The 27935-nt window shown below is 43.5% G+C and overlaps 1 protein-coding gene across 6 annotated transcripts; it reads right to left on the bottom strand.

Moving 5' to 3' along the window:
• Positions 1 to 338: 338 nt before the first annotated feature.
• Positions 339 to 27650, bottom strand: ACOT9 (acyl-CoA thioesterase 9). Of its 6 annotated transcripts, XM_081126549.1 has the most exons (17): positions 27457 to 27647; positions 21713 to 21810; positions 20708 to 20734; positions 19818 to 19863; positions 17083 to 17253; positions 16782 to 16819; positions 12894 to 12977; positions 11928 to 12031; positions 9639 to 9743; positions 6915 to 6988; positions 4280 to 4347; positions 3022 to 3133; positions 2769 to 2859; positions 2508 to 2593; positions 1831 to 1918; positions 1531 to 1681; positions 798 to 1110 (listed from the first exon to the last, which is right to left on the bottom strand). In XM_081126549.1, the coding sequence occupies exons 1-17, from the start codon at positions 27474 to 27476 to the stop codon at positions 1037 to 1039; spliced, it is 1437 nt and encodes a 478-aa protein (XP_080982675.1). In that variant the 5' UTR covers positions 27477 to 27647; the 3' UTR covers positions 798 to 1036. The 6 variants fall into 6 exon arrangements, with proteins under 6 accessions (XP_080982678.1, XP_080982679.1, XP_080982675.1 ...); XM_081126552.1 differs by lacking the exon at positions 9639 to 9743 and having other exon boundaries at positions 339 to 1110; positions 27457 to 27650; XM_081126551.1 differs by lacking the exon at positions 20708 to 20734 and having other exon boundaries at positions 27457 to 27642.
• Between the last annotated feature and the right edge of the window lie 285 nt (positions 27651 to 27935).

Raw genomic sequence — 27935 nt, 5'->3', positions numbered from 1 at the left:
TGTGTCCTGGCTATAGACTCATGCAAATACCTCCCTCTGGTGACACTGATTGGGTACAGCCTCCCTAGGTGACACTGTGACATCGGATGTGGCCTCTCTTGCTATATCCCTAGAAAGAAGTACAGGGTGCTGGCCAAGGGTACCCTGGCCCCACGCAACCTCGTTCTAAATCCCAGCACCACCACTTACTAGCGGCCGAGTTACTTAACCTCTCTGAGCTTCAGTTTCCTGAGTGACCTAACCCTCTGCAGGGGGTTACAGAACCTACCTCCTACTGTAGATGGAAGAAAGAAATGAGCTAACACATGGCAAGTGCTCCACAAGCACAAGCAGCTGTTACACTATGGTCATCGCTTTTAATCAGATGTATCCCGCCCCGCCCCAGCAGAGGGTGCCAGGAGCTGTCTAGGGAAAGAATGAGCCCACGTCCAGTTTCCTCATCTGGCTCATCTCTGGACACCTCCGCTCACAGCTTTAGATCTGAGGTTTCCCACAGGTCTTTCGCGATGCCACAGCTTTCGACAAATCCCCTCACCCCAACTTTTCATTAACCCTCTACTATCAACGAAAGCTGGAAAGCAGAGGGAGACAGGACACTGAGGCATCGCGGAGGGCTGCTGGGGCCTAGGCGACGTGGCACCGCAGCGAGGGCCGGGCGGAAAGAATGCCCTCCGAATGCCCTGGCGAGAAGCCATGGACACGCCGACAGGCTGTGACATGTGCAATGAAAACTGTTTTCAGTGGTGCAAATAGGCATCTGTCCTTTCTTCAGCAGACAGGAAGCAACACAGTGGGTTCAAGAGTTAAATCGCTTTGAAAGGGTTTATTAATTTCATAACTCTCTCTCCCTCTGCCCCGCCCAGCCACTCTCCTATTTTGCTTTTCTAATCATCCTAAGAGCTGAATACATTCTTTTTCTTTACGGAGGATGAGCATAGACGCTAAAACCAATACACGTGCTGAGGCCTCCAGCAGGCACCACGTCCCTGGGGAACGCCGGTCTCCAGCAAGCGCGGTTTCCCTGGCACTCCGCAAGTTACTCCTTCCTCAAGGTCGCCGGTGCACTCGTGGAGTTAAAATGCCGCTGCCCATCTAAGTACAACATGGACTCTGAAACACAAGAGAGGTAACCGTGAAGAAACCTGCAGCCCCCGGGACAGCACGGGACAAACACAAGCCGACTCGGGAACTCTGGGGCAGCAATGAAAACGCAAAGCTGCTGCGCGGCCAGCGCTGCGGGGCCAGCACAGTGCAAGGCTGAGGCGCGGGCCTCGACTCCCGCCCCTTTCCTTTGGCTGGACCAGTCCTTGACCTCCAGGGGCTGCTTGCAGCTGGCACGTGCCCTTCAGCCAACAGCCAGGTGGGCAGAGCAGCCAGAGCCTCTTCGGGGCTGCAGAGCCTGAAAAGCGCCATCTCCCAGAGATGTGCTCTGAGCTGAGGCATCAGTGCGCTTCCTGCAACAGTCTGAAAGGAGGAAAATGTGTTTTACAAGTTCCTCCCTTTTCAGGGACGAGCAATCAGGCTGCTTACCTCCATACGTTCGGGGGAAAACCAAGGGCACCTCGTTCTCGGACATGAAGGTGAAATGAAAGACATTGGTGGTCGTGTGCTCTCTATTGTGCAGAGAGGCCACTTCGCTGTGGACTCTGACTTGCATGTACTTGCCTTGAGTAAAGCAAACCTAAGAGATCACAGATACGAATCAGCCGATGGCATTGGGAAGGGGGAACAGGCAGCCAGTCACAAGAGAAGCAGTAGCTTTAGGACAGCAAAACTTCTCTTCTAGGCCCAAATGATCACGAACTGTATGTCATCTCATCACACACCTACCTGAGCGGACAGAAACAGCAACGATCCCACCTCGACAGGTTTCTGAAACATGATGTCATCCACTGCTACTACAAACGGTCGGGAACCACTATTGGGAAAGGTGGAGTTGGGGGTCAAGTGTGAAATTCAGATGATCTGTTTTTCCCCTAACAACTGGCTGAAGCAAAATTTAAATGGTCAAAGAATAAACCTAGAGAAGTGGGAATAATCATGCCAGCAAGGAATGGTAAGGCGTGCCACTGCGACCAGATCAGTGCCAAAGTCACTGCAACTTGTCCCTTCAGCACAGCACCACCTCCTCTCGATAGGTCTTTACAGGCAGACCTCAGAGATATTGCAGATTTGGTTCCAGGCCACCGCAATAAAGTAAGCACTGAAAGAAAGCGAGTCGTAACCTTCTTGCTGGTGGAGGGTCTTGCCTTCAATCCGTAAAGAACACATCTGGGACGCGCAATAAAGCGGGCGCAATAAAACGAGGCGCGCCTGTAATGTACTAACTTATCTAGTCAGAGGGACAGCCTTCAAAAGCGAGGATCAAACTCAGCTGGTATCAGTGAGATATTTATTTAAAACAGAACAAATTCCCCAATACGCTCAGACTGGTCAAAAATGTTTCATTTCAGTGGGGTAGTAAAAACTGCTTCTCAGAATTTAAGACTACCTTAAATCTGACTTACCCAAAGTTACAAGCTGTAGCCCATCCAAGTTCATATGCTTTCCTCATAAGGAAACCACCAAAGATCCGATTGAAAATGTTTCTCTCCTATGGGACATAAAATAAATAGTAAGAAATACAAGCTCATGGCCACCCTCATATACAGAACAAAGGAATTAACAATGCCAAAGAACAGAGGCTAGTTTAAAGATATCAAATCTCAGATGACTATCATGGATGCAAGTTATCCTAGTTAGAAGATTTTTTCACCAAATCACAATACCTGTGGGTGGCAAATTTCCAAGCTCTTCAGTTTCGAGTGCTCCATCCACACTGCATTAGGGGGCAAAACTCGACTTTGAAAACTTATAGTCCTGTGCAAACAGAGATTTGGTAAACCCTGTTACAGCCATGGTTTCACTGTTGAAAAGTGAAATATTTGCAAACAATTTCCAGTATGTTCAGGCCAGCCTGGTTCTGGAGAAGGCCAAGGTTTAAATGCTCTCCCAACATGGAATCTCACCAGCCTAACTTACTTTTGATCCAGCGTGTTAAGAAACATCTCATGTATGGTCATCCTCTCCTCGGCACTAGGAGCCATTTTCAGTAACGACATGGAGCTAAAGGCAACCCTTCTCCCCTTGTTCACTGAAACATGGGACAATAAAGAGCAGCGGTCAGGAAGGTCGCAGTGCACACTGGGGTTCCTGACCTGGGCTGCCTGAGACCCTACACAGACAGTATTTCCAGACTGAAACAATCCCACTGGAAACTGTCCATACATCTCACAAAAACTTTCCGTGACCCTTTGCACTCACATGGAAACTGCATCAGCTCACTGTAAGACCACTTATAATCATCCTGACCTAGGGCCCCAACCAGCAGTTATTTCATTAAGCTATATTTTCCATTTCATTAAAAATGAGAAAAAATTACTTCAATTAATAAATATTGGCTGATCAATAAAACTGTTCAAAGTATGGACTTCACAGAACAAAAAATAAGGTATTTTTAATTTCAATAAATTCTTGGAATGAGCAAAACACCTGACTGGTATGAGGAGTCCATACGTACTCTTAAATAATCTCCTGTGCAATACAGTTAATGTGCTTTTATTTTTTTAGTTAAATTTTATTTTTTATTTTTAGAGAGAAAGAAAGGGAGGAGAGAAAGAGAAACATCAATATGAGAACATAACATCAATCGGATGCCTCCTGCACAGCCCCTACCTGGAACCAAACCAGCAACCTTTCGGTGCATGGAATGACACCCAACCAACTGAGTCACACCGGCCAGGACAAGAAGTTAATTTTTAAATTGCCTATAATTCCATCCCAGGGAAAACTATTAAAATTTTGGCATATTTCATCAGTCTTTTTCTATGTATTTTTAAATATAGCTCAGATATTACTATATATAAAGTACTATATCCAAATTTTTCAACATAACATTATATTAAAATTCTGTTTTCTCACATCAATATAAACCCTCTTTGTAAACATAATTTTAAACAGTAATGTGCTTTTAAAAGTTTATCTTATTATAGCCCGGCCAGGCTTGGCTCAGTGGCTGAGCATCAACCTAGGATCCAGGAGATCGAGGTTTGATTCCCAGTCAGGGCACAGGCCCGGGTTTCGGGCTCCATCCCCAGCTGAGGGCTTGCAGGAGGCAGCCGATCAATGACTCTCTCCCATCATTGCTGTTTCTCTCTCTCTCCCTCTCCCTTCCTCTCTATGAAATCAATAAAGATATATATATTTTAAAGTTTATCTTATTATAAACAAATTAATATACATTCTCCTTGTCTAAAGAGCGCTTCTTCCTCAGGGCCTTCGAGGATGAGTGGATTCACAAATGCCGACCTACAGAAAAGAAGAGAGTACAGTTTCAAATGTTGCTGTCTAACAAAAACAGAAGATAAACAACTACCCGCCAGTTTTCAGGTCCTTGCTAACTGTTCACACAAGAACTCCGGAACACTGAGGGGAGGCTTCTGGTTACAGACTTATCTGCCCAGAAGGAAGTTCATGTTATCAAAAGGACATGGCTTGCCAAAGTGTTTCACCCGATCCTAATCATGAGGAAATAGTCAAAATAGGTTGTAGAACATTCTACAATACAACTGGCCTGGACCCTTCGAAAACACCAATGTCTTAAAAGACAGAAAACGGCAGGGGACTACTTTAAAGAAACATGGTGACCAATTGCAATACATGATCCTTGATGAGATCCTGCCTTAGAGGAAGAAGTTATGAAGGATATTTGAGGGACAACTGGCAAAGTTTGAACATGGATCATATATTAGATAATACAGTCATAGCACTTAAATTTCTTGGGTATAATAAAAGCACTGAGGTTATGTAGAATTACCTTACTCTTAGGAGATACATGCTGAGCTCTTTATGGGTGAAATAGGCTCAAACCTGCAAATGATTCAGGGGAGGAAATGTGTATATGTGTGTATTTATAGAGAGGGCAGGAAAATAGGCTGGTGGTAAAATGTTAATTGGTGTATTTAAGTGAAGGGTGTATATAAGTGTTCATTGCACTATTCTATTTCCCTATAGGTGTCAAACTTTTTAAAATAAAAAACTGAGCTAAAAGGAAGATAGTATTTCACTGTGGTAGAATCCAAAAGTTTGATGAAACAACGACGGAAACAAAAGAACCAAAATGGCAGCTTGGAAAACTGAACTACACGAGCTGGGAGAGGAAGTTTAATACCTCTCCCCACCCACCCCCAGTGCTGGGAAAGGAGCCTCAGGCCAGGCACCGGGAGAGTGAGCAGGTTAGCTGGGGCTGGTGGGACGACTTGGGAGTAGATGGGTGCATTCTTTGCTCAGGCCAGTCACCAAGGGATTTTTCAGTCTTAACACAATTTTCCATGTCAGCTTTCCACACAGCAGAAGTGACTTCTCATTGCAGACTCCTCACTCACGTTTCTAATACAAATTAGACTTCCCAGAGGCCTCTAGACTCTGTACAAACAGCAATCCTGTAACATTCCCTCCCACCCCACTCCCACAAGCACAATTAGATGGCTTTTCTCACTTTGAAGGCCGTGGGTGTAACTGTTGTTAGGAACCAAGAATTCCATTTAAGAGAAAAAGATAAAGCATAAAGCCAAATAAGTTAAAGCCTGTACGGTTAAACTTGACTTGAAAATGACACTATAAACTCATGAGGTTGTTTGTTTATTTGCTTTATAACATACATCCAAGCTCTGTCCACTGAAAAGGCCTAGATACAATGATAAACTAGTAACAACGCACATTTCTAGTGCCCAAGTTTTGTTCTCTAAATACCAGTTCCCACTAAAATGAACCCCAGGGCTCCTTGGAGAAATGGCTGATTCCATGCCTGGGGCAGGAAACATGTAAGATGAGCCCAAAATACCTCATTGCACCAGAGAGCAGGCAGGTATCAAAGACTAAAGCGGAAAAGTCAAAAGAGCTTATCACAGGAGCCAGCTGAAAGGAGCTCCCACTGACCAGACAGTACACTCTGAGCAGCAAGAGCAATGGCTGCAACTCATGGAAATACATTTTGATATTAAAATCCATTAATTCACAATGATACTTTTTATTTTTATTATTTTTTAATTTAGTATATCTTGGAGATCATTCCATACCAGTAAGTATAGAACTGTGCATGTTTTATTTTTGTTTATGCTTTTATTGATTTCAGAGAGAGGAAGGGAGAGGGCGAGAGAGAGAAACATCAACGATAAGAGAGAGTCATCGATCAGCTGCCTCTTGCATGTCCCCTACCAGGGATGGAGCCCGCAACCCGGGCATGTGCCCTGACCGGGAATCGAACCTTGATCTCCTGGATCATAGGTCGATGCTCAACCGCTGAGCCACGCCAGCCGGGCTACAATGATACTTTTTATAAAAGCCAAAAAAATAGTTGGGACACTCAACTATTCTGGATTTAAACAGCCTTTAGAGACTGTACAACTCTGTGATCTGTGACTAAAAGCCATAAAATTAACCAACAAAACAGCCTTACAAGACATAAAAGTCAAATGTAATATGTGGACCTTGTTTGCATCCTAATTTGAAAAAATCATTAAAAAGATATTTGGGGAAAATTGAATCTGAACTATTAGAATATACTAAGGATTTACTAGCATTTTTGTTAGGTATGCTACTGGTAGTGTAGTTATTTAAGAAAATGTCCTCATTTTTAAAGAGACGCCTACACCAAAGTATTTAGAGGTGAAATGTCATTATGTCTGGGATTTGCTTTAAAACATTATAAAGAAAATAACAGACTTAGAAACAACAGGTGAAACAAATATGACAAAACTGTTCAGACTCATGTCTACGTGATGGGCACATAGACATTCATTATGTTTTTCTCTCCGGTGTTCTGTATGTTTGAAATTTTCCAAAATAAAGAATTAGGAAAAAAAAATAACAGTTACCCCTTATTTTCAGAATCACGAGCCACCATTACAAAAGTTGCTTCCAAAACAGGAGAAAATTCACTGCCATGTAACTAAAGAACAAAGGAAAGAAAATGCAGATGTAAGAAATGCATTTCCTGGGAAGATCTACGACAATTCTAACAGACAGTGTGCGTGCTTTGAGAAGGGCTGCCATTCGAAAAAGAGAAGCTGTGGTACCTTTACACCATGGGACACTATGCGGCGGTGAAAGGGGTCTCATCCACTGAGACAGCATGGAGGGACATGCAGAGTATTATGCTAAGCGAAATAAGCCAGTCGGAGAAAGACAAGTATCACAGGATCTCACTTATATGCGGAATCTAATGAAACAAAATAAACTAATGAACGAATAGTTCCAGAGACATGGAAGCATGCAACAGATTGAGGGATCTCAGAGGGAAGGGGGTGCGGAAAGAGATTAACCAAAGAACTTACATGCATATGTGCATAACCCATGAGCACAGACAATAGTGCAGTGAGGCCTGGGGCGAGGCAGGAGTCGGGTGGAGGGGACCAGTAGGGGGGAAATGAGGGACGTCTGTAATACTCTCAACAATAAAGATAAATTTTTTAAAAAAGAAAGTAAAAGAGAAGAAGTGCATTCGTGAACCACCAGCTGCTGAGTTGTCAGGCACAGAATTACGCTCTGGGTGGGGATGGCAGTGTGACCAGGAGCCTGTGGTCTAGCAAGAGAAAGATACCCAAAATCCCAAATGGTGCACTGAATGAAATGCTGGAATGGACATGAATTACAGGCTCTGGAGCTGTGCATGACAGGAACCCAACGGCAGGGGTCACAGAGGGACCTTCTGCATCATTTCACTGTCCCGCTTCATGCAGAACTCGGGCTCCCTTCAGGCCTACCTGTCCTCACAATGGCACACAGAGCCAGGCGGGCGTCCCGCTGCTCTCATAGATATTAGCAATGCCAAGGACCTTCGGTGTGCCAGCTACCAGCACATGTTTGTGATTCCTTAGCCGAGCACAGGGGCTCCCAAGGGGTAAGATCCGTGGTAATTCTGTGGATTAAGCTAAATACTCACAATGCACAAGTCTCTGACGTTTGAAGGTGTTTCTTGATCTCATAGAAGTCTGTACGTCCAGGACAATCACATCATAAAGTCCTATCATAACCTGAGGGTACATTCAGCTCCTTCCTCAACACTAGTCATCACTAATGCCTGTTCAGGCCCTATTACCTCCCCCCACAACTTTCTTCTAGCATCTGCTCTAAGCCTGTTGGCCCTGTGTAGAAAGAGCCTTCCGCCACAGAACCCAGGCTCCTCTCCCGTTGTTCCCAAGTGCTCCCTCATACCCACTCCTTTCTCCCTAGCCACGGCTAACAACTCAGAGGTCCTAGAAGGACCATGCTGCCCAATACCTCCACTCCATGTCTTTGCCTGATGCCTTCCGCACTGCTGCATTCGTCACAAACCACTCCTCCCCGGCCCACAGAGCAAATACTCAGCCCTACTCCCCAGGCACAGCTAATCATTCTCTCCTTTGTTTGCCAGCTAAATGGAAACAATGTCCTCTCCTGACAGTGGTTCTCACTCCCATAGGGGGCATTTGGAAATGTGTAGGGCTGATCTGGGTTGTCAAATAACTCGAGAGACATTACTAGCAGGATGGGGGCAAGCAAAGAGCTGAACACTTCACAATGCAGGGGACAGTCCTGCAGAACAAAGAATTTCCCCACATACAATGCGAATAGTGTCCCTGTTGAGAAATGCTGCATAATACTTACTATCCTATGCCACAATCATTTATTTACGTGGCTGCCTCTCTGCTACACTATGAGTTCCTTGAGTTCCTTGAGGACAAAGACCATTTTCATTCACATTTGTACCCCAAGCACTTAGTACAAAGACTGACAGATAACAGATACCTGATCAATGACTGCCAATGTACAAATCGAGGCAGTAATTATTGAGGACTACCAGAATGTAAACGCCAAGAAAATGGAACTGTTTTGCTCACGGCTGTATACCTAGCACAGAAAGGGCGTGCAATAAGGAATGTTAAATAAGTGAATGTGAGGAAGTGGGCTTGGTGACTCACACCCAGATCCTGTTGTTGAGAAGCATATGGTCTAGTGGAAGAGAAAACATGTTCCTACGCAGCTCTGAGGAGCAGAGATTAGCAGGTCAGAGAACGGGTACTGAGGAAGGCCTCCTGGGGGGAACAGGTACTGTGAGCTGGGAGGACCGGGAAAGGATTCAAGCATGGCGTGACCAGGGAGCACAAGTGGAATGTGGATGTGCAGAGCCAGAACACAAGGCTTTCAGGCAAAGAAAAAAGCGTAAGCAACGATACTCAGCCACTTGCTCGCTGTTTACATTATGACTTATTAAAACGAACAGCTACTGGCGCCAAGCATTGGGAATGCAAAAAGGAACAACTCCCTGCTCTTAGGACGCTCAGTGTCCAGGAGTGAGCTCTAAGAAGGTATATAAATGATGCTGGAGGGAATCTCGGCCGAAAGGTCCACTGGAGCTAGTTTAAGGAGGACCTTGGAATCCTAACCAGCCAAAGTTTAGATTTGAATGCACAGATAACGGTCAAGGTTTTGGAAAAGGACAGTGATGTGATTTAAGATCAGCTCTGGAAGATCTAGCTGATAAAAATGTACAAAATGAACAGAGGGTGAGACAAAGCTAGAGGTAGGCAGACTAATCAAAAGACAGTTCAGGTACTCACACCAGAGGCAGTGAGGGCTTGAATGGAACACGGGCCAAGGGCAAGGGGGAGAAAGGACCCTGGTGAGTTGCTGAAGGTGGTGAATTTGCAAGACTTGGCAGAAGGCTGCAAATGAAAGGGAAAAACTTAAGCTGTCGCAAAGGTCTGGAGCTGAGAAACCAGGAGGCTGGCAACGGGGAAAAGCCAAAGGAAGGTCAGGATTAGAAAGGAAGCTGACACACTCAATTCGAAACACACTGGAGCGGAGGCAGCAAGAGCCCATGTAGGGGGAAATATAACAGGTACTCAGAAAGGTAGGTCTGAAGGTCAAGCCCAGAACAGAGATTTGGGACCATCTCCATAGCAACAGAAAGAAATTAAAATTATTGTCACCACTAGATTAGTGGTCACTGTGTGACAGGCAATGTACCAAGTTCTTCATATGGGTGGGCTGTTTCCCATTTCACCTGTACCACACCATGTAATGTGGTACTATTACTGTTTCCACGTTGCACTTGAGAAAACAGAGGCTCGGAGAAGTAAGTGATTTACCCACGGTCGTGTGGCTAATAAGCAGCAGAGTTGGGATTTGAACCTTAGTGCACCCAAACCAGAGGCACCGATCGCCAAGCTCCTTTCCGGAATGGAAAGGATCACTCAAGTAACAAGTTATGCAAAACAGCCAATGAGAAATGCAAATTTAAAACAAAAGTTTGTGACAAAGGAAGGGATGGGGGGAATAAATGGTGATGGAAGGAGACCTGACTTGGGGGGGGACACACACAATACAGTGTGCAGATGGGTTGTGGAATTGTGCACCTGAAACCTCTCTAATTTTGGTAACCAGTGCCACCCCAATAAATTCAACAAAAAAGAAAAACAAATAAAAGTTGTACTTGCCTGATACTGATTTTCATTGGCTCTGTCCCCTCAATAATTCCTGTATCTCTTTTGCAACCTACTTGTCCAAGATTCAAACTGTCAAGATCCGCTAGGAAGCTGGTCCTATGCCAGCAATCTGTTGCGCGTGGCACTGAGCAGGCTAGAAATCAACCATGAGGGTTTAAAAAGTATGTGGGCAAATCACACAGCATCCCCAACGGCTTTATTGTGTTTTGTTTTAAAAACGGTATTACTATCAGCTAGAGCTACAAAGCAGGTACAGAAGCCAACCGCTTACATAGAGCGTCAAATACAAAACCACTTAACTCTTTTGACAAATAACTTGAATTACTGCAGAGCAAGCTTCAGACTTTTTCCCAAAGGTGAAGTGTTTTATAATTCCCTAACGGAAAAAACAGTACCTGAAAAACAGGCCTGCTGAATACCCTGGCATAACCGAATAAATCATTCTTAAGTAAGTTTTCATAACGAAATCTTGGACATACGCTGAATTATTTGATTTCTGTGCCATTATCCTCTTTGAGGTAGTTTTTCTTGTCAAATATTTTCATTTCTTTGTAATAGCTATTCTGTGTTTCGCTCATTAGAGGGGCCATTCCTAACTGCTCTAATAGTCTGTGTGACTGTTCTGAGTTGAACTGTATCCCCCAAAAAGATATGTCTAAGTCCTAACCCTTGGTATCTATAAAGGTGACTTTATTTGGAAATAGGGTCGTTGCAGATATATTCAGTTAAGATGAGGTCATACTGGAGTAGGGTGGGCCCTAATCCAATATTACTGATGTCCTAATAAAAAGAGAAGAGGCACGGAGACACAGACACACAAAAGGAAACGCCATGTAACAATGGAGGCAGAAATTGAAGTGCTACAGCTACAAGCCAAGGAATGCCAAGGACTGGCAGCAAACTACCAGGAGCTGGGCAGAAGCAAGGAAAGACTTTCCCCTCCAGGTTTCAGAGATAGCATGGTCCTGCAGAGACCTCGATCTTGGACTTCTAGCCGCCAAAATGTGAGACAATTAAGTTCTGTTGCTTTATGCCCCCTGCTTTATGGTACTTCATTACGGCAGCCCTGGGAAACTAACACAGTGACCGACCCCATTCGTGCCTAACGTAACTCAGACTTCTGCTAAACTCTCTGGGCAAAAGCAGAAACAAGTACCTTAACACGGAGCTGAGATGATCTGAAAGTAATAAATGCTAAACATAAGCACCCAGTAATCTGTCAGTCTTTGTCCAGGAGGGGGCTGTTGGTAACCCACCATCCGCGTGGTGTGCGCTCACACTGGCTTTTCTCGAAGAGGTGAGCTGCAAACCTGCGCGTGGGCACCTGGGCAAGTGAGCTTTTCCTTCGCTAAGACTAGCGGGCTGCACCGGACAAGGGAGCCAGCGCTGGGCGCTACGCACCTGGAACATCTGCATCTTCACCTCCATGGAGGTCTTCCCAACCCAGCTCACGTGGCCGCTCAGCTTGATGTCCTGTTCCGGGCTTAAGCTCTTCTTACACATGTCTGCGAAACACAAAACCAACCTGACCACCCGGCCGGGAGGGCTCAGCGGCTTGAGCGTTGGCCTAGGATCCAGGAAATCACAGTCCGATTCCTGGTCAGGGCACAGGCCCGGGTTGTGGGCTCGATCCCCAGCAGGGGGTGTGCAGGAGGCAGCCGATCAATGACTCTCTCATCACTGATTTTCTCTCTCTTCCTCTCTCTGAAATCAATAAAGATATATTTAAAAAAACACACACACACAAAAAAAACCAACCTGACTTCACCCCATGCCCCAAAGTTTCCATGCTACAAATGGCCAATTTCATTTGAAATGTTGGTAAATTCCACTACATTTCTTTTTTGTCTTCCAAAAATAATGACTTTTTTGACATACAAAAGAAATTTATAATATCTTTTTTTCAAAAAAAAAAAAATGTAGACAATGCAAAGAATATAAAAAATAAAACTGGAACCACACAAAATCCTTCCACCAGAAGATAATTTCAATAAATATTTTGGTATATAGCATTCTAGACATTTCCACATGCATTTATACATAAAAATGCCCCCAGAAAATTCTAATCTCAATAACATCTTGTAATTAAATTGGTAGTTACAGGATAGTCATGGGGATGTAAAGTACAGCATAGGGAATATAGCCAATAATACTGTAATAACTGTGTGTGGTGCCAGGTGGGTACAATATTTATCGGGATGATCACTTAGGAAGTTTTATAATGTCTAATCACTGTGGTGTACACCTGAAACTAATATATTATAAGTCAACTGTAATTGAAAAATAAAACACGATTTAAATTTTTTAAAAATTATACCTCGTAATTATTAAGAATTCTAAGTATGCATAGAATATAATATTGCTTACCAATTTTGTCCACCAGGGCTGTAACTATTGATAAAGGAGACATCTTAGCTGAATGAATTTTGGTGTGCATGTAGCAAATAAGAACTGTAGGAAAACAGAAGAGAGCCAAATAAAGGCAAAGTAAAATTATTTTTCAACATCTACAATTCACTCCCTGAAATCTATAAAAAGTCTTATCTTGTTTTGAAGACCCACACCCACCCCCCCATTCCACTGGTGGTCTTATCCTAGGACCCAAGACTTTCACACATTGAAGAGATCTGGGGATCCTCTAATCTAACTGCCCGATCAGTTTTAGATTTGGTGAGGTAATGGAAGCCCAAAGGCCAGGCCCACCAGGTGGCTTGTCACCACTCCACAGAGACACAGTGCCTAAGTCAGAAAAAGACCCCAGCACATGAGTCTGGTGGCATCAAAAGTCTTCAGAAAAGAAAAACAATCACAGGGACTCAGCCACCTGTTTTCCTCCTGACTCTTTCTTAATCATGAAGCAATTAATTCGCTTTATCAACTCGTTGAAAGTTGTATTATACTTCTGTGTCTAATGGCCTCCCCACTTCCCCCATGATTCATTCAAATGTGTATCATCAGCCCTGAGGACTGGATTAGTGCTCAATAAGTATTTACTCCATGACAATAAATTCTTCCATCCATGCTCCTGCAAAAAGGATGTATTGGGGGAATGAGAGGCTAAAGGCAAAGAAACTCCCTTTCAAAGCCTTTGTGGTACCCAGAAAAGAAACCATATACATCTGACCTATGGCAATAGTAGTGGAAATGAAGAGAACAGAAAAGATCCGAGAGCTTAAGGAGGAGGGACACTTGACAAGACTTGACTAAAGCCAGGTTTCCAGCTGGCGTGAATGAAGATGGTGCACCGCCTGCTGAAAAGGAGGGTGCGAGAAGGGGAGAAGGGGCTGTCTGCTGCGTGCTATATTCGAGAAGCCTGTCTGAATGAAGACATCCGGGAGATAGGACAAACTGGTCTGGGACTCAGAAAAGCAAGCCAGGAGATGTGCCTTCCTAAGTATTCCCCAAACTGAGACCAACTAAAGCATGGGGAGTAAATGAGATAATTTCTAGAGAATACAGAGATAACCAAAAAAAGGGCGGAAGGCAAAACCCTGAGGATAACTGACATTTAAGGGATCAACAGCGACAGAGGAGCCTACATGGAAGACTAGGAAGGAGCAACTGGAAGGGCAGGAGAAACTGGCACCAATGCCCAAGGACAAGGCGACAACAGAAGCAGCTGCAAAGGGGCTGAAGAGCCCTGAAGAGCACCCAGTAGATCATGCAATCAGGGAGCCAGTGGAGAGCTTGGCAGGAGCAGTTCAATGGCAGAGGAGCAGAAGCCAGAACATGGCAGGTTGGGAAATACCAGGAGGTCAAGGGTAGAGGCAATGACAATAGTATGGGGAAGGCCTGGGGGTGGGGCAGATGTGGGGTGGAGGGGATCAATGGGGGGGGAACGTCTGTAATACTTTCAACAATAAAGAGAAATTTAAAAATAAATAAATAAAAATTTTGTTTAACAAAAAAGGGTAGAGGCAATGAGAGCAAATGCATTTTGTCTAGTTCTTTCCAGAAAGTTAGCTCCGAAGTGAGGGAGAGAGTGTTACAGGGAAGGGGATTGTGCCTGTTTTTCATTTTAAGATAAAAGAGACTTAAATATATGATAAAGCAAGTTCCTTGAAGACATGGAAAGAATAGAATCAAGTAAACAGGGGAAGGTGATTGGCATCAACAGGGGGTACTGAGGAGAAAGCCAGGGAGTGGCAGGGGAGTTTGCATATTTAGGGACACTTAAGTAAATCAAAGTCAAGTATGTGTGTGTATAATTTTTTTAAAGGCCAATAAGAAATTTTAACCCGGTTTATCTAATCTGAAGACAAAAGTAGCTAGGTGTAAGGCTAACAGTGGACCTACGTCTATATTTTTAAAGTTATCAGAGCCTTTTTAAAGCCCTTTCCCATAGTTCAGTCTACAAGGCATTAGGCAGGAGCAAGCAGCGTGGCCCAGAGTAGGGTGCTGAAAGCCAAGGGGGGTCAGGAGAACACGCAGAAAGGCAACAAGAGTAATGGCCCAGCAGTGTACCCTGAGCACAAGGAGGAGGGTGACCTGCAGAGGGGACCTGGCATGGAATAGAACCCCAGTGAGGTGAGGGGAGCGTCCATGAGGGGCTAGGGGTGGCAAAGGTATGAAATTGGCTACATCCAGTGGAACTGATCAAGTAAGTAGATGTATTAAGAATAATGGAGCCAGTTGGAAAAGGAACTTATAAATATGAAAGGGGAAGAAAAAAGAATGAAATTGTGGTGCTGAATTGGAACTATCAATGTGAACTCGTGGTTTCCAGACAGAGAGACAGACAGATAAACACAGAGGTAAATGTGTGCATGTGCATATATTCTCCAGCTCATTCATTGAAAGGGCATGGGAGCAGTCATACCCCACCAGCAAGGACCACTCAGCTCCCAGCACCCAGATCATGGTTCCTAAATATCATTCTCCAGCCCAGCCGGTGTGGCTCAGCGGTTGAGCATCGGCCTATGGTCCAGGAGATCATGGTTCAATTCCTGGTCAGGCCACATGCCTGGGTTTTGGGCTCAATCCCCAGTAGGGGGTGTGCAAGAGGCAGCCGATCGATGATGTTTCTCTCTCATGGATGTTTCTCTCTCTCTACCCCTCTCCCTTTCTCTCTCTTTAAAAATCAATCAATCAATCAACCAATCAATCAATATTATTCTCCATTAAAAAGAACCAGGGCTCCTTGGAGATTTGACTGATTCCAGGACTAGAGCAGGGAAAGTACAAATGAACCTAGAACATCTTGCCATGCCAGAAAGACAGGAAGTGCTCAAAAAAAGATAGGACACATCAAAAGAAAAACCAAAAACCAAAAAAGCCAGCTTGAAGGGACTAGGGCAGTCCTGGGACAATTTGAATATCAAAATAGATGATAGTAACACATTAAAACCTATTCAATAAAATAGGAAGCCCTGATGTTGATTTTAAAGTGGTAAGTTGAAAGTCTGATGAGGAATAGGATATTTACAAGGTCCCAAAGTACCTCCCTACAAGGTATCTATTAGTTACAAAGGGGAAAAGAATAACTTTATAGCAAAGAAGCCTGGCAGACACCACCTTCAACAAGGAATCAAAGTTAACATCACAGTCGTGGGGCAAATAAAAATTATGCACCACTCGACAAGATGCAATAAGAACACGGCATCCCTTTGTGACATTCCTGCCAGAGATGCATGTTGGGGAAGCATCAAACAAACCCAGACGGAGAGAAATCCGACAAAAGACGTGACCTATAACCTTCAAACGTGTCAAGGTCATGAAAGTCAGAGAAGACTGAGGAACTATTCCTGACATGACAACTACATGCAACATGTGATACAGAGCTGGATCCTTCCCCTATAAAGTCCCACTGGCAAAAGTTGAATGGGGTCTGAGGACTGGACGGTCTAATGTACCAGTGTTAATGTCCTGCCATCAAGGGTTGCACTGGGGTTCTGCAGGAGAAGGTCCTTGTTTGTAGGAAACAGACATGAAAATATTGGGGGGAGGGTGCATGCCAGCAACATACTCTCACAAGATTCAGGGAAGAACAATTCTTTGTACTTGTTTGCAACTTTTCTATAAATTTGACTTTTAAAAAAGTTAGTAGAAAGGGGGATTAATCAGATTCTAATTGTTCAGTAGGAATCTACATTTTCAGGAAAGATTATGACAATTCAGAGGTAGCAGCCCTTCTTTTTCTGCTCTTTTACAATATCCTCACCTGTGCAAGTTAAAGAATAAAAAATCCCTTTCTAGCCATAGGCTTCAACATATAGCTCAAAGTTTCTATTTAGAAATACTAAATAATACCAGTACCTCCTAAGCTGTCAAGGTCCTCAAGAATCCTGCCAAATCTGTGAAACAAAGAAAACAGGGATTAAATGAAAATCATGATGATAGCCCAGTAAAAATAAATAACATACTTTGGGGTGATGAAAATGTTTTATAATTAATTGTGGTGATGGTTGGACAGCTCTGGGAATATACTCAAAACCACAGAATTCCACATTTTCAATAAGTAAATGGTATGGTGTGTGAATTATATCGCAAAGTTGCAATAAAGAAAGGAAATGAAATAAAGACAAATAAATAACACAAATAAAAATAGTGCTGTTACCTTACGGTATTTTGAACAGTCAAATATTTCTCTCTTAGTTCAGGCTGACTGCCCAAAGGCAAGAGAACTTCGACATAACTGTCCTTCATTTTCCTAGGTGGCAGTGCTTCCTGTGACTTCGCCAAAATACTATGAAGTAATTTTCTTTCCTCCATTGCTTTCACATGGTCTCTGAGAAGAAAGGGTGAAAGCTTCATGAAACACAGGAGCAGTGCTGTCCCACAATTCCAGGGACATACAGGCCAAATAAGCACCATCCAAGGAGGAGAGCAAAGGTCTGGCCCTACTTCATCTCCTCTCCCTTCCCTCCCTTTGCACCTGCTACTTGGTGAAATGAAAATTTTTGGTTAAAATTTCTTAGGCTAGTAGATAAGAAAAGCATACTTGTAAGTGTTATGGACATACCCAAATGAACCATATATTCACCCTCACCAAAAAGTGTATTTAAGCCCGGCCGGGCGTGGCTCAGCAGTTGCGCATCAACCTAGGATCCAGGCGATCGGGGTTTGATTCCTGGTCAGGGCACATGCCCACATTGTGGGCTCGATCCCCAGCGGGGGACGTGCAGGAGGCAGCTGATCAATGACTCTCTCATCATTGATGTTTCTCTCCCTCTCCCTTCCTCTCTCTCTGAAACCAATAAAGATATTTTTTTAAAAAAAGTATTAAAAAAAGTGTATTCAAATCATAGAATATTTGAAATCAAATTAAAAATACAGAGATGGACACAATAAGGTACATACACATATGGGTTAAGGAACAGGGCACTGAATTCCATATTCCCATTTCTCACCTTGACAGTGCTCATATTCTCCCTCCCTCTCCCCCTCCCCCCACTTCAATTTCAGGAAAAAGAGAGGGGGGAAAATGGAGTACATCCAAGAGAAGTATAGAAGGCAGAGCAAAAGGAAAGAGCAAGAGAACACAAGCAGACAGAAAGAAAACGATGAAACAGTTAAGGTGGAAGAGGAGAGACAAGGGAATAGGAAACTAAAATGTTGACAATAGCATTAAATAAGATGTCTCTTTAAGCTTCACTTGTGAAGTATTTATTATTGCCGGAAAGGTTTAGCCTGCAAAAAACACAGGGGATAGAGGAACGAGTTAAATGGCACCAGGTGAATCCAGAATGTGGCCCATTCTACAAGACAAATGGCTTAGCCTCTTTTTTTCCTTTAATCCTCTCCCGAGGATATTTTTTCCATTGCTTTTCAGAAAGAATGGAAGGGAAAGACAGACACAGAGAGGGGGGGGGGGGGGACATCAATGTGAGAGAGACACATCGATTGGTTGCCTCCTGCACTCACCCTGACCAGGACCAGGGATCGAGACTGCAACCGAGGTACATGCCCTCGGTCGGAATCGAACCCGGGACCCTTCAGTCCACAGGCCGACACTCTAACCACTGAGCCAAACTGGCTAGGGCTTGGCCTCTTTAAAGTCAAGCTCATGGTGATAAAAGGGAGAGAGGGATAACTCTATTATTCTAGATTAGGGGAGACTAAAGAGTCGTAACCACCAAATACAATATATAATCCTTTATTGGATCTTGATGTTTTTTAAAAAGCTAGACTCACGTGTAAAACCAGGCATTCTGGGGAAGTGATTTTAGAAAAACAAAGAAAAGCTATAAAAGACATCTGGGGGGAAAAGACATTTGAGGAACAGTTGAGGAATTATGAATATAAATGCATAATATACTATTAGGAAATTACTATCAATTTCTGTATGTAACGTCTTGCTTGTTGGAGGTACATGACTACTGATTTTCTTACATAGGAGAATATGTTTATTTATTGGAGATGTGTGCTGAAGTGTCATGATAACTACAATTAACTTAGAAACAGTTCAGCAAATATGTGTATACTGGCAAATCTGGAAGAAGGTTAGTAAGCATCCAATCCAGATGGTGGGGACATAGGTATTCTTTTTCCTAGGTTTCAGTAAATTGAAATTTTCCTATAAAGAAGTCATTAGATGATTTTTATACCAATAGATTATTTTTATTTATTTGAGAGAGAGAGAGAGAAAAACATCAATTTGTTGTTCCACTTATGTATAAATTAACTGGTTGATTCTTGTATGTGCCCTGACCGGGGATCAAACCTGCAACCTTGGTGTATTGGGATGACACTCTAACCAACTGAGCTTCCCAGCCAGGGCGCCAACAATAGATTATTGTATGTCTAGTGATCACTTGTACTTTTTATCTCATTTTAGCCTCAAAATTCTGTGTACCAAGTGGAATGTTATCCTATTTTACAGCAGGAAAATACTGAAAGAGAAAGACTTATGGGAACCTGGTTAATTGTGAGGTAACAAGAAGCAATAAAGGAGTCAGGCTGCATGAAATAGAAAAACCGGGAAACTTGGGTTCAAGTCCCAAACCCTGATAATTGTTCAATCTCTCTGGGTTTCCATTTAATCATATGCAAAAACAGGGATAGGAACATGTACCGTAAGCCTTTCACAAGTCTTATTCAGAACCAGGAAGGTAATATACCTGAATGCACTTTGAAAAATGTGGAATACATGTAAACGACATTATTTTACGACGACAATGCATCAACTGATGAATACGTTGGAATGTTGATCTTCTCCCTCAAGTGAAAAAGCCTCTCAACCCATTTTCGTACACAGGGCCCCCCCATCCCTACAATGAGGCCTTCAACTGAGCCTAAGTACAGCCCAGCACACCACTTCAGGGATGAAAGAGTGAATACATGAGTGCATACCTCCAGTTTGTGGATACTCCTACTATCTCCCGCAACTTATCTCGAACTGAAACAAAAATAGAGAGGTTACCCCTAGAAACAAAGAAATATCAGAACTGAAATAAGGCATAAGAACTGTGAAAAGTGATTCATGCCCTCAAAAGCTTTAAAGAGCCCAGCTGACATGGCTCAGCAGTTGAGCATCAACCTAGGATCCAGGAGATCGCGGTTCGCTTCTTGGTCAGGGCCCATGCCCGGGTTGCGGGCTCGATCCCCAGCAGGGGGCGTACAGGAGGCAGCCGATCAATGACTCTCATCATTGATGTTTCTATCTCTTTCCCTCTGCCCCCTCTCCCTTTTCTCTGAAATCAATAAAGATATATATTTTTTAAAAAGAAAACTTTAAAACCCCTGAATTTCCAGTTAATGCCACAAAAATAGTTCAAAGAAGGGTTCAGGCCTCTGCTTCCTGAAAATGTGAAACCACTATTGTCTCCTTAATGCAGAAAAGAGTACCCTTGTGCCAATCACTAGGGTTTACATAAGCAAAAGAAAAAAGGTGACTCCGGCTCTTCATGGGATGGGGCTATATCAGTGCCAGTAGGAGTCCCTTTATGATGGAGATATTATGAACAGAATCCCCACCCATCTTCTTTAGGCAGTAGATCAAATTACTTAGTTCAGGGACTAAAAATAATATCCAAATCTGAACACCATTCTAATTGATTTCTCATATATTTACATTATCCTAATTGTTAGAAAAGCTTAAGCCAGAAAAATGAATCAAAGATGTAAATCAAGGAAAGGAAAGAATGCAATTTAATTTTAGTTAACACCCACTGCCCAAAGGTGGAAGAAAGAATTAGCGTAAAAAAAAATTAAGCACTTAGTTGATACTAATTACCACACACCATGGTTCACGTGTATAGGTGAAGACGCTATATGAATAAAGGGAAAATAAATGAGATTAGCGGTAGTAATTCAAAACTAAAAAATAAGTCTACAGGATTTCAAATGTGTTTGTTGAGTTTATGAGGTTTTTTTCTAGAAACTAAAAATTTATATTCTAGTTACAAGAAATTAATGGTCCTTCAATAACTAACTGATCAGAACTAAATATGGTTAGATTAACATGAAAAACATGGTTGATTTTTCTGTCAAACAATTGTTATATGCCATAAATTTGGTGCAAGCTCTAATTACAAATAAATCATAGAGAACTAAAAAAATAATTAGTAAATTTAGTCTTCTTTCTGATATTTTTTCCTCCTGAGTTCCTTAAATAAAAGAATGAACAGAAAGTACTTGGAACACTATATAGACTATTGATGCTCGCTAACATAAAATGATTATTACTAGTTTAGTCAGTGTAAGAGGAAAGGCCAGGGCTGAGGGCCAAGAAGTAAAGTAGAATTTTAAATTACATTTATACATATATATTTATGTGGCCCCTTTAAAGAAGCCACAATTTTAATTACAATGAGTACTACTAAATTGATAAAGACATCCATAATTTGCATATCAGGTTAATAATTGAAATTAACTTCAATTAAACATGGATTAAACAGGGCCCCTCTAACAAAGTTGTGTACTAGGAGCGTTTAGTTGGTACAATTGAAGTGCCCATTCCTTACTTATGCACTAGATTTCTTTTTTCCGTGTCTTCCTCTTCAGTACCTACACACTGGAAGTAGAAATCATTTAACTAAAAGAACTCAGTCCTCGAGGTTCCCAGGAACCAAAGCTCAAATTCTGAATGTGATCTCTACCCACAGCTATCCTGGTCATTTTTTAATGAGGAGTTTATGAAAGATCTGTTAGCATACCTCATTTGCCCTAAAGTATCTATCTATATGCCTCCCACATAAAACAGGGTTTTAACCACATAAGCCTAAAAAGTAAACCTCCATGCTTGCCTTCATGAATGTGGAAGACTCTCTGTTTTTCAGGATTCTGTAATCCTTGAGTCAGTCCTCTGCCAGGAGTAAGCAGCCCCCTGTTCAAGGTAGAAAGCCTACAAAACAAGAATAAACACATTTAGAGGAGATTCCATGGCTTCTTCCCTGGCAACCCCAAAGACCTGTGCCTCCTCCCAGAGCAGTTGGCCGTCCCACATCCTTAGCACATAGTCATGCGCTGAATAACAACATTTCGGTCAACGACAGACCGAATATACGACAGTGATATAGCATATAGCCTAAGAGTGTAGTAGGCTATCCCATCTAGGTTTGTGTTGTGTAAGTTCACTCTATAATGTTTGCACAACGACATGATCACCTAACGAGGCATTTCTCAGAATTGCCCGTCGTTAAGCAGTGCATGACTATAGTGTATATTGTCTTGCAGGGGTCTGTACTTTTTTCTCAAGTGTATGCATATTTGCATATGAGGCTACTCCATAAATCATCTCCAACTAGAGTAAACATTTTTTTAATTTTTCAATTACAATTTACATTCAATACTATTTAGTATTAGTTTCCGGTGTATAGCATAGTAGTTAGACAATCATATACTTTCTAAAGTGTTCCCCCTGCTATTTCTAGTACCCACCTGGCTGATACATAGTTATTACAACAATATTGACTATATTAGCTTTGCTGTACTTTACATCCTGTGACTACTTTGTTACTACCAATTTGTACTTCTCGGTCCCTTCACCCTTACCACCCAGTCCCCCAAACCCCCTCCCCTCTGGCAACCACCAGTCTCAGAGTAAACATTTCTTTTTTTCTTTTTAAAAATATTTTTATTAATTTTAGAGAGTGAGGAAAGGAGTGGGGGTGGGGGGGAGAGAGGAGGGGGACATCAATGTGAGAGCAAATCCCAGCTGCTTCCTGCATGTTCCCTACTGGGGGCCGAGCCTGCAGCTGGGGCATGTGCCCTGACCAGGAATCGAACCAGCAACCTTTTGATACACAGGACAACACCCAACCAACTGAGCCACACTGGCCAGGGCTCAGAGTAAACACTTCTTGAGAGCAGAGAGCAATTAGGTAACTACAAAATACATAAAAGATATCAACCATGTTTAATGGATTTGTTCTTGCTTTCTATTTTATTAGCTTCAGAAGCCCAGAATCGATTTGGTAGTGAGTAAATAAATTACAAACATTTATTTTGTTCATTATCACACCGTGTTTCCTCAATAGATAAGCTAAACCCAATTATAAATTAATAGACTTTGAAAACAGAATTAACCCTTTCCAGACTCAAAGACAGTATTTATTGCACTTAGGCAGAAATTTCCTGATCCCCAATGAATTAAAATAAAAGCTATTTATCCAAATGTGCCTACCCTATTCTTCCAAAATAAGTTATTTAAGCTGGCTGACTCCTAACCATATACTATCATCTCACTAGTAACACACATATAATATCAGAGATTGACAAATTGATCTGTTAAGAGCACAGGTGAAGAAGGTAAGAGATTGAAGAGGTCAAGAACCCTAAACACAGTGGTTCCTCGGTTTTCGAACGTCTCCATGGATGAGCATTTCAGGTTACAAATGCTGTAAACCCAGAAGGAAATGCTTCAGTTTTCGAACCCACCTCGGGAGTCGAACATGCCTCACGGCTTCCACTCAGAGCAAGATCCTGAGGCCCAGCTGTCGGCTGTTGATCCCTCGGTTTCCGAATGTTTCAGAACTAGAATGGTCTCCCGGAATGGATCACGTTCGAAAACCGAGGTAGCACTGTACTGTTACTCATTCTAGCTCAAGTTACTAGTGAATTCTTACTACCTAATGCCAGAACAAGTGATGACTAACCCCCCCAACAGAAAGTATATTTTGAATTTTCTTTAGAGCCCAACTTCACTATAGATTCCTCTTCAGAATTATATACAGCATTCAGGAAAAGTCTCTGAGTAAAAATATTTGGTAAGATCTACATGTAACTCCTAGCTATCCAGTCATCACACTAGCTGTGATACAATCCCTGCTGGTACACTAAGATCAGAACACTCGCTGCAGTGTTTGGGGTTTTGGTTTTGTGTTTACTCTTTAATCAAATAGCTAATAAGCCTCTCTATCTTATATATTTTGGATTTATTTTTATCACAATAAACTTTCCATTTCTGTACTTGTATATGTATATTAACATTTCAGTCTTCTAAACTCTTGACCTTCTAATTTGCATTTTCTCAGAACATGATCTGAATTTTCTTTTGTTCTCACTATTTCACTTTATGTATTTTCTGTAGGTTCAAATCCCTTATTGAAGGAAACAGTCCTTCAGTCTGCCTTCTCAGAAACTAGCATTCTGTAACTGAATGTATTGTGTTTTAAATAGCACACTGGAGAAAGCGAATATTGTAACAGTGGTGAATTGTAACCCACCCCGCCATTCTTTTGACAGTTTCTATAAATGCTGACTCTGGCTAATATGTAGCTTATAGGCAAACAGCATGTTTGTGTAAGAATCCTGGGAACTAACTTCAGAAGGTATAGACTCTGACCTTCAGCCATCCCAACTCTAGGTGAATTGCTGACCTTCAACCGTAAAACCAGGGTGACGAAAACCAGAATGACGTACACCAGGCCATCACTTGACCAGAACGAACCGTGCTGGTCTACACATAGAGAACTTTTCAACCCCTTTCCTTGACCTCTTTGTTCTGCTACCCCTCTCCCTCCTTATAGAAACCACCGCCTGTACTGAGATGTGAAGATGGGCTTTGGACACTTGAATAAACCTCTTTCCTTTCACCCCACCCCACCCCGGCACCCATCTCACAAGTCTGGCTTTTGTGGCAGCAGGTACTATTAGCTGAAAGAGAAAAAAAAACAAAAACAAAAACAAAAACAAAAACAAAAAAAACCCATGCCCTCAATATGTTAATCAGCGATTACAACGAATGCTGTAGATGCTCCCAATATAAGACATGAGACCTGACTCTGCGTAGCTAAATATTTTGAATACTCATCACGAACTAACAGGAGGTATATAACCATCTCACATATTTGGGTAAATATACATATATACAAGCACTGTTGTCTGTTACCCTAAGAAGCAGTATTTTCTGAAGAGTGATGAAAACTATCCCACCCTGCCTGAGAGGTAGTATAGTACGGAGGTTAAGGGCCTGAATATGCTGTTTGTTAGCAGAGTGACCTTGGGCAAGTTATCTAATCTCTCTGAGCTTCAGTTTCCTCATCTGTAAGATGAGGATATTAATAGTACCTATCCCATAGGACTACCATAAGGATAAAGAAGTTAACACATGCTAAACCCTTAGGAGTGTGCCTGATACACTAACAAGTCCTCAAAAAACCATCAGCTATTACTATTGCAGAAAGTCATGCTCCTCCACAGCCTCCCCTAAAAGTCAGAAAGGAGCAGAAATTTAGAAAGCATAAGCTAGGCACCAAGATGGGCCATCTCTGAGTGGTGAATCGAATGGAGATAGTGAAGGGAGTTGATGAGTACAGAGAAACACTTGGGCCAAATTATTTGGAAAACTGTGGACCTGCAGCCCTGTTCTTTGCACACTGCCTTTAAAAATTTGGAAATATATCCCTGTAACAGAACCAAGGCAAAATTTGAGCACTTTTTAAAAACTTGTTGACTATACTAATCATATATTGGTATAACAAATTTCTATTGCCCTGTGAACATTCAGTTTATGATAACTTTCAATTTAGTATTCTATCTACTGATAATCTAATGAAAACTGGCATATACTATTTCGGGAGGTTCACAGACAACCCCCTTTTGATACCCCCACAAGCCCTTACATTTAAAAATCCTGATTCAGACAAACCTCCTGAAGAACCCGAGGTTCAAAGAAATTAGATGACTTTTCCCAGTGCCAGTCAACTAGATAGAGCCCAGTTCTTCTGACCCTGCTCCCATACATACATGCGTGTACACACACACACACACACACACACACACACACACACATGCAGTTGCTCTTTTCACAGTCTCAGCTACTTCCTTTATATATGCAGCAGGGAAGTGGAGGGAGAGGGAGATTGATTAATCACTACCAACACCTGGGTACCCCAGGATAACTGGCTTATTCCCTGATAAGCCTTCAGGAGTTGCAGAGCAAAACCTCTAAGCCTTTAGAAGAAACTCTCAAGAGGCTTCGGGGACACTCAGGCCCTAGCTCTTCCTGACTAAACCTTTCCAATGAAAGGAGACCAAGGAGCCCAACCTTTCCATGGCTTGCTTAGGGAGTCACAGAAGTCACCTAAACGTCTGAACAGAAGTATCTTGGCTCTGTTCTGGGTCCCAAACTTAGGGTGGGTGTCTAGGAAGAATTTTTAGTACAGTAACAGGCAATGCCACTCATGTCCTTCACTCTGGGAATGCCTCAATTCAGAGACTAAACAAATTCAGGTGGCTCGTTTGTGAGTGGAAAGAAAAGAAGCTACAAAGGTTGCCCACCAGTCAAATAACCTAATCATCTAGGATAGCCCGTATTTATTGATGCACTCTTTCATTAGACACTAAGGGAGTACCTTCTTAAGGTTCAACAAGACTCACAAGAAAGAAACGCAAGTTTATAGGCATTCAGTTCAAAGAAAGAGGACTTCCAAACTGGGGGAGAGGAGATCAAGAAAGATTTCCTGGGATACGGCACATGAGCAAGACTGTGGAGCTTGTAGAGGGCCTTTCATATTGTGTCCAATGCAAGCTAAAGCCAACTGTGGTCCTTTCAACCTGACTTTCAACCTGTCTTCAAATAGTGTAACAAAGTGTTTTTATTTTTTAAGTGCTATAAACAAGAGATACACACAGAAAGAGAACCTTTCTCAATTGACAGAAAGGTCCACAGGAACAATGAGAGAGAACCAGGACCCCCAAGATAATTGGTGGGGATCAGTGTCAGAACCACTGTGGGCACACCAGAGGGACCAGGTCACCTGTAGCTGGATGATTCCAGAAGCTAGAACAGTGGGGAGCCCCCTGGGACACAGCCAAGCAGGAAGAATTTGAACAGCTGGAGTGATACAGTGAAGGGGGTTGGGAGAGAGCCAGATATGCCCACGAATCTAAAGCCTTAGGCCTTAACTGGGCAAGCTGGGATGGTGACTTATACAAAATAGCACCCTCTTCGTCCAACTGACCCAACCAAAGCCCCCCACCCTTGCCTTGCTGCTCATTAAAGGTAAAGTTCCAATCAGCACCAGGGGGCCTCGTCATACAATCCTGAGCGCCCAGTAGGGACCCTACAATCCCTGCGCACATTACAACACACTTAAGTCTGAGTCCAAGTAGGCCAAGCACTGAACCCTAAAAATGTCCTCCAAACGAGGGCAAAGGACTGGAAAAGTAATGTGGAACTCCAAATACCAGCTTTCTGACAAGGGGCTACCCCCAAACCACACCCCTGATGAGCAGACGTAAAGGAATTTCAGGGAACACCCAACTTCCTTCCTTCCAGTGCAGCTTCGATTTTAATGTCACACTCAAAGCCAGAAGCTGCTCGGGCGAGGAGCGCGGTGCCCCACCCCAGGCCGGCTGGCCAGGGTCCCGGCGTGGTCGCGGCAGGCGGGCGCCCGTTCCCACGCAGCCTCACTTTCTGCCCCAAAGCCCCCGCATTAGTCCCGCCGCCGCCAGCCCGGTCCATCCGCCCGGGCCCGCTAGCAGTGCCGAAGGCAGGCGTAGGCGCCCCCGGGCCGGCGCCACGTCAGGCCCCCCAGCCACCTACCGAAGCGCCACACGCCTCATTGCGCTCTGCCGCTGCGCAGGTGACCAGAGACCCGGGCCCCACGCGCCCGTGGGCAGAGGGAAGTAGGAGCAATGGAGACTGCGACAGCGCACGCCACAGCGAGACCAAAGCGTGCTGCCCACGACCGCACCCTGACAGCCAGGCCTCCGGAGGGGGAACCCCCCTGCACCCACGCTGCCGGGGGGCGGGGCCTCGCTGCCTGGGCCGGGCCGCGCTGCCTGGGCCGGGGCCTCCTGCGCCTGCAGCTCAGCTCATTGGCCAGAAACTGGAGCCGTTTCGGTGGAGCTTCCCACTCAATAGGCAGTGCAGCGCTTTTCTAACTAGGGGGCCGGCTCAACCCTGCCATTGTTGGTGAAATACAGCGGGGAGCGGTCAGGGTGTGACGTGGGGGCGCAGTGCTGCCAGGGCCTTAGAGCTGGTCTCCGTTACCCCTCTTCGCTGAAGGCTGCGCGACTTTG

Source organism: Miniopterus schreibersii, assembly GCF_964146895.1.
Source record: "Miniopterus schreibersii genome assembly, chromosome: X".
Classification (NCBI taxonomy): domain Eukaryota; kingdom Metazoa; phylum Chordata; class Mammalia; order Chiroptera; family Miniopteridae; genus Miniopterus; species Miniopterus schreibersii.
The sequence above is the reverse complement of the archived record's forward strand: the minus strand, read 5'-3'. Positions and strand labels throughout refer to the sequence as shown.